Raw genomic sequence first — 6,769 nt, 5'->3', positions numbered from 1 at the left:
CTTCAAACAGCTATGAGGTGAGAAGAATGATGGGTTTTATGGAACGAGAAACCCAGCGCATATAAAATCAAAGAGGAGAACTCACATGTTCACATGCTGTCTCTACCATTATGCAATAATATGTAGGCATATGTATTGATATGCGCTTATTATAGTAGATATGGGTAGGAAGGATGGAGTATTGGTCCGTTTCTATGGATACAGTGCATATGGATACAGGAGGGGACGGCACTGCTCTGGTAAAATATGGTTGGGTAAGTACAACTTAGAAACTATCAAAAATACATTGATCATTATGATAAACTATGAGGATTCTGTACGAGAGCCATCTTACGTTGGAGGCGGGTTCATTGAATCTGCCTTTGCTTCTTCCATAAGCTTTCTAGCCTTGTAGTTCCTCTTCTGTTCTGACTTTTTTGGTCGTCCTCTTCCTCTCTTCTTCTCACCTGCGGAAGGAATCCTATTGGAAGAACATGCTATCCTTTGCCTCTTCTTAGAGTTCTTTCTGATGTTACTCATGGTTTTTTTATCATCTTTTAACGCTTGGATCGCCTTCAGTAAAACCTGCGAGTCGAAGTGCTTCACCGCTGATCTGGAAGTTTGAGATGCCGTCTTCCGTATGATACATCTATTGGCCTTTGAAAAACAGCTCTGGTATTCGAATATTGGTGGTGTGTAATTGGAGCGCCTCTTTCTACTGTCCTCATAGATAATCTCTTTGGCAAGTCGTGGCATTGATGGGATAAGGGCGTAGCCGTTGAGAACCCTTCTCATCTTCACACAAGTGATATGTGGACATTCGAAGAATGTATACGCTTGATTGCGACAATGGGAACAACTGTACGTAGACTTTTCTTCTGTTTTCCCCTCTTTTGAGATGGTGCATCGCTTCTCAGTAACAACGGCTGTTCTGGCTCGCAATTGATGATAAACATAAGCACGAAAGTTGACAAACGAATCACGTCTTCTCATCTTCTTCACATAAACTCGCAGTACCTTTAAAAGATCCCTAAGAGACAAACCACAGTCCCACGATACGCTATGCTTGTGAGTCGTCACTTTGGTTCCAGGTGAACTCTCATCAACGGTTACACTAGTCTCTTTGCTATTTAGACAACAAGAAGTGATAATGGTTGTTGAGTACAAGAAATAGCCATAGTTTGTGAGTATCTCGGCATGTTCCGGTTCGTCCTCTTCATCAGCAAAGTTGCTTGCATCATCTGGGTCGCTCCCGTCATCGAAATCGCTGGCATCATTCATTTCATCATCATATTGAGGCATCTGTCTCACTGTATTCCAATCAAAGGTCATGGACTCTGCGAATTTCACCTTGTCGCACTGCATCGACAGCACTTCGACAATGAGATTGGTTGGGTTCAATCGCCTAAACGCAAACATCTCTGCATTTAGAATCTCACAATGGTTGGATTTCATAATGTCAAACCTTGGTGTCACCGAATTGTAAAGCTGAAGACCTCTAGCACAGTCTTGCTTGTTGGTGATGAGATTATAAGTACTGTTGACTGTGTCTCTCTTGTGCCTCTCAAAGAAAACCCCCTTCATTGCTTCTTGGATTAGTGGGACCTTTTCTGGATCAGATTCAAATATCAACTGGAAAAAGTTATGTTGCATAACCCTTCTATGCTTTGCGATTGTGTACTTGAAGAGGTTTCTTTCGACGTGTTTGGAGCATGCGAAGCTCTCAATCGGAACACCACACCGGGTTCTCAACATATCCAAGGCCTTCTTGATACCCTTATCCTGATCTGATATGATTTGTAATGGGGGAATGCTCTCCTCAGTGATACTATCATTGTGTAATTGTAGAGATTCCCGTAACTTCTTCCAATGCGACCCATCATTCTTCTTGAAGAATGTGTATAGGAAGGTGAACCATTCTAATCCACACTCTGCATTCTTTGAAAGCATCATACCCAGGGGAACCAGTCCCTTGGACCCAGCCTGACCAACAATAGTGTATAATGTACGAAAATCCTCTTTGTACCCCTGACTATTGTACAAAGACAAATGGCAAGCATCTAATGAGAGTGTTGGTATTAAGCTTTCGTAGAACTCGTCATCAATAGAATTGGAGAAATAGACGCACTTGACTTCATCTTGTGAATAAGATATTAAATCGAGTGCTGGCAAAGACAGCTTTGAGGAGTTTGCAAAAGTTTCCAACAACTTTCTTGCCTTGTCAATGTTAAACTTTAGCTTCTTATCACCCGCCTGTGTAGCCCTCTTCTTATTAGAGAGAGCTGTTAGATTGTTGAGTACTAACTTCTCACCCTGAGAGTTGGCTGCAGGACTATCTTCAGATTGATCACTTATGGCACCTTCCAATTGTTGTAAAAACGCGTCCTGTGCCTCTTTCCATTTAAAAGTTGTATCACTGACACTAGGTCCAACTGCATCTTTTGTTGAAGCAGGTCCACCCTCTACTGCTTGCTGTTGTTCATCACCTCCCCAATCGGAAATTATTCTGGAAAGCTCAATTGCATCCTCCTTGCTTAGGATGTTGTCGATATACCTGTTGTCATGTAGAAGTAACGCTATCTCGAAGTTATTCAATCCATCTTGTATACCATCATCAGCGGCCTGGTTATTCCTCTCATTATTATTTGTATCTGATGTTAAGAGGGCAGTCAATAACATCTGTATCGTGTATTTGCCAGTCTGCGTTCTATCAGTGAATTTGGAGAACGATGTCCCCGATAAGGCTCTGTACACAGTCTCATACATCTGCTGGCCTAGTGGTTTCTCTGGCGGTTCAAATTGAACCTGGCATATATCTTCTATTTCCTCCTCTGACTTGGTGTAAATATTGTTCAGGATAAGATGAGTCGCCGTGAGAGTGAATTTCCTCTGGTATGAAACATCTTCAGAGGGCCGAGATACTTTCAGTGCTGTTTCATCTGCGTCTTGAAGCCATTCAAATATTGCTCTACCCACGTTAGCTACCGTGCGGAATCTGATCTTTGAATAGAGCAGATAGTCTTTGAGACAACCGAAGCTATCAATCTCTACTCCATCTTTGTTTGTACCAAAATAGCCATCGCACCTCAGCAGTTCAACAACTCTCTCTAATTCAGGACCCCTAAGATGTTGTACTTCAACAAGGCTTCTAGCCAGCGCCCTTTTGGTCAACTTTGGAACCTCACAGCAATGTCCCTGTTTGATATTACCTACTGAGCATTGTATGTCATAATCTAGGATCTTAGTTTGACAAAATGTGCACCGTACCATATAACTATTGTTAGGTCTTTGTATAAAGGAGACAAAGATACCAAGCTCCAGTAGACAGTATATGTGAATAGCTTGCTGTAAGATGTGCAAAGAAGATAACCTCTCCTCCACAACGATGCCTTTTGCTTGCCTTCTCTTGATTCCTTCGTTAATGAGAGACTTTGCGGTATCCAAAAGAAAGCTTTTCAAACTAGTTCTACCTCCATGCAAAGTAGAGTCAAAAGTTAGTCGTGGCAGAAATACAGTGTCCTCATTAGATGATGGTTTATTTGCAACGCTTGTCTCGTTTCCTTCACAATTCTCAACATCCGGCACGATTCTAGTTTGTACCTGAGCATCAAAATCAACATCTTGGCACCAAGACGTATCTGACATCATGTCCTGATGACACAAGTTGAATTCGACAAAGCGTCTTCTCAAATCACTTAATACATTTCCCATATTGAAAGAAAAGTTGCTCTCAAGACTGTTGAACAGTTCGATACACGTGTGGAAATGATGTTTACATTCGTTGAGATGGTCTTTTAGGAGTCTTTTCTCCGCCATTGGTGAAGCTGATATTTTCTTCTTCACACATGCGAGCATATCGATCATCCGAGGAGATAGGGACATAACGATGTCCGGGTCTGGTAGAGACATTGTGATTGACAATGATCTGTACTAGCCACACGTATCTGATGTTTTATCTATGGATTTGTTTACAATCTCTGTTGGAATTTGTTTCGCGTTTGTGCTGTTGTTTTGACCATGAGGTATGGATGTGGTGTGTGGGTGAAAGGACTTGGGGCTACAGATGCCTATGATATCTCTCTTTATTTGCACCAAATTAGCAGGGTAAAGAGTTTAGAGAACTCATAGCTTTATAAGCCTCTAATAACTCCATCAGCGAATTCTAAAGAGAGAATAATTATCATATATGTATTCCTGTTTTTCTGAAATATTTATGTTTCAGTTAATATTTTAGATCATTTTATCTCTGTTCATTTTCTTGCGTTATTCTTGCATTATTCGTGCGTTATTCTTGTTAATTCATGATAAAACTGTTTCTTCTTCACCAAAATTTACCATGGGACTTGGGTATATACCCTAAAGGTTTCATATTAATCAAATTCAATCTTCCTAGATTTCCAAACATTCTATTGTAATTACTCTTGTAAATTCTTTTGCGTTGAAATTTTGTACTACATTTCTTGCTACTTTTCGGGTACCTCAAGCGCGATAGAGGTAACGTTTGAAATGGCTTGACCTTTTGGCTCGACCGTGGAAAAGAGGTATCTAATACTTTCCATACAAGCAATGTAGTGACTAGACAATGATATAAAATTACACTATATGGAATATAGGACCTTGGTAGATATATCCCAGTTACCTTTAAGTACTTTTTTGTTGTCGTGGTTCTCACAAGTTGAGACGCAGTATGACCAACACTTACAAACTCATAACATTTCATCAATATACAAGATCTGGGTGCTATAAGTGAAGCCTAACGAGAGGAGACAAAACTTTGCTCATTATATAGCTTCTTGTCGTCGAAATGAGGCGTGGTGTATACTGTCATTGTTTTTGGATGGAAGCATCGGTCACTTAATATCTGACTGGCAGAAGTCCTTGGAACAAGGTGCCATTGAGCAGTGTATCGCAAATTGAAGATTTTCTAAAGATACACTTCTGATATGTACCGTACATAAAATAGTGATACAGTCTATATAATCGATTGTGAACCCCTTGGTGTTTTGATTATTGTAGAGTACAAACATCTTGTTTTTATATTGGGGGGAGCAGTAGAACAGAAGGGAAGTAAGCGGAGTTAGACCAGAAACTTCAGTGTATATTAAAGCGTCTACTGTCTTATGTTGATCATATAGTTGATATAGAGAGTACAAGTCCATTATTATCCCGGCTACCATGGCTCAAACTTCTAGACAATGGTCATTAGTGCTTTTAAGAGTTCATTCATTTTACTCTGGTTTCTGCACGCCAGAAATCCCGTCATGTTTCTTGTTTCATTTTTCCTTGACCTATTCACCATGAAATGAGAAGGATTCAGCTCAGCTCAGCGAAAAGTACCTCTTTGAAAAGTCTAGAATTCTAATCATCAGCTCGAACAAGTGATCTCAAGACCTATCAGTTATCCTCAAGCGAGCTTGAACTGGGTATACTCTCTGCGTTGATTTTAGTCTATGGTACTCTATGATGAAAGTGGAAGCCCTTTCTCAACAGATGTAGCACAATACACTCTTCGTTGTGCGGTTTATGTGCACACTTGATTAGTGCATCTCTTAGATATGGCAGTAAAGATACTGGCTTTCAAGTATCAGTGGGTAGCCATTAAACACTAGATGTATATGGCGTCCACAAGTCATCAAGTCTTGGTTTGTTCAACTAGCCACATACATAAGATTAGGTCAAATTGAACCGAACATTTCAAGTCTGTCAAATGTACACCAAACACATTTGACACTGATCACCCTTAAAACTGAAGAGCGTTATTGAGAGTTATGGTGGTATTGCTTGTAATGAAGCTCAAACAATCTATTGAGCCTGTGCTCTCTGCTTTTATAGTAAGGGCCTCTCACAGTGTGGTAACCTCCTGTGCTAGAATCTACAAGTCATTTAGACGATTTAAACTCTGGTGAATTTTCAAACCAGCTCAATCCAAATGACAGTTTAAATTACGACTGTGGAGCCATTTGTAAACATTGTTTATCAGATGCACAAACTCAGAGTTCCGTAATTCAGAGATGATTGGCCTAAAGATACACTTTGAATTGGAATTGGTCATGAGCGTACAATCTCTCGAAGCCAATTGTTTTCAAGAGAAAACCCTTTCAAATCGTCTTGATTTGCACATTTTTGGGCTTTATTTGACTGATTTCTACACTAAAACCCACCGAATTTTCCTTAGCTACGCTAAGTTTAAACACAATGGCTTATAGATCCCAAAGACTCTATACTCAAGAACAGCGCGGGCTACCTGAGTATTTTTCGATGGCCAAAATACTCAGGTAGCTCGTTCTGGAGCACTGTCGCGCCGCCGGTTAAAAACCCCGGACATGAGTACATCACCTATGGACTGCAAGCCCACAATTCAACAACCTATATCTCAACAATCAGAAGGGATATAGCCATGAAAGTTTGACAGTAGAGATCACAAGGGAACATATATTTCCTATATAGATATTACTACTGTTGTAACCCATTTTTTGGGCGCTCAAAAAATCGTGAAAATGTCTGTTTTCCGAACGGAAACTGGGAATAGGGTGCATCGACCAAAATTACAGAAGAGTTATATCAGGAGCTAATTTGGAGCTAGCTCCACCAATAATGACGGCCAGAACACGTGAATTACACCACTAGATAGAGCGAACATCTGTCTATCTATTCATCGAATTCAATGTTTTGTGTATTCTATCACCATTTAATATTTATATGCATCATGTACGGTGTGTATGTATGGGCTAAACACTCATACTCCCCCTCTGCAGCCGAAAAAAAAGAGGGTACCAGGAGGAGTGCGCTC

At 40.4% G+C, this 6,769-nt stretch overlaps 1 protein-coding gene across 1 annotated transcript; it reads right to left on the bottom strand.

The window, feature by feature from the left end:
* Positions 1 to 330: 330 nt before the first annotated feature.
* Positions 331 to 3,888, bottom strand: CYBJADRAFT_175917 (uncharacterized protein; the record flags this gene model as incomplete). Its single annotated transcript, XM_020216746.1, has 1 exon — positions 331 to 3,888. The coding sequence occupies one exon, from the start codon at positions 3,886 to 3,888 to the stop codon at positions 331 to 333; it is 3,558 nt and encodes a 1,185-aa protein (XP_020067644.1).
* Positions 3,889 to 6,769: the final 2,881 nt, after the last annotated feature.

Source organism: Cyberlindnera jadinii (genome assembly GCF_001661405.1).
Source record: "Cyberlindnera jadinii NRRL Y-1542 unplaced genomic scaffold CYBJAscaffold_40, whole genome shotgun sequence".
Taxonomy (NCBI): domain Eukaryota; kingdom Fungi; phylum Ascomycota; class Saccharomycetes; order Phaffomycetales; family Wickerhamomycetaceae; genus Williopsis; species Williopsis jadinii.
Note: the sequence above shows the minus strand (reverse complement) of the source record. Positions and strands in the feature narration are given on the sequence as shown.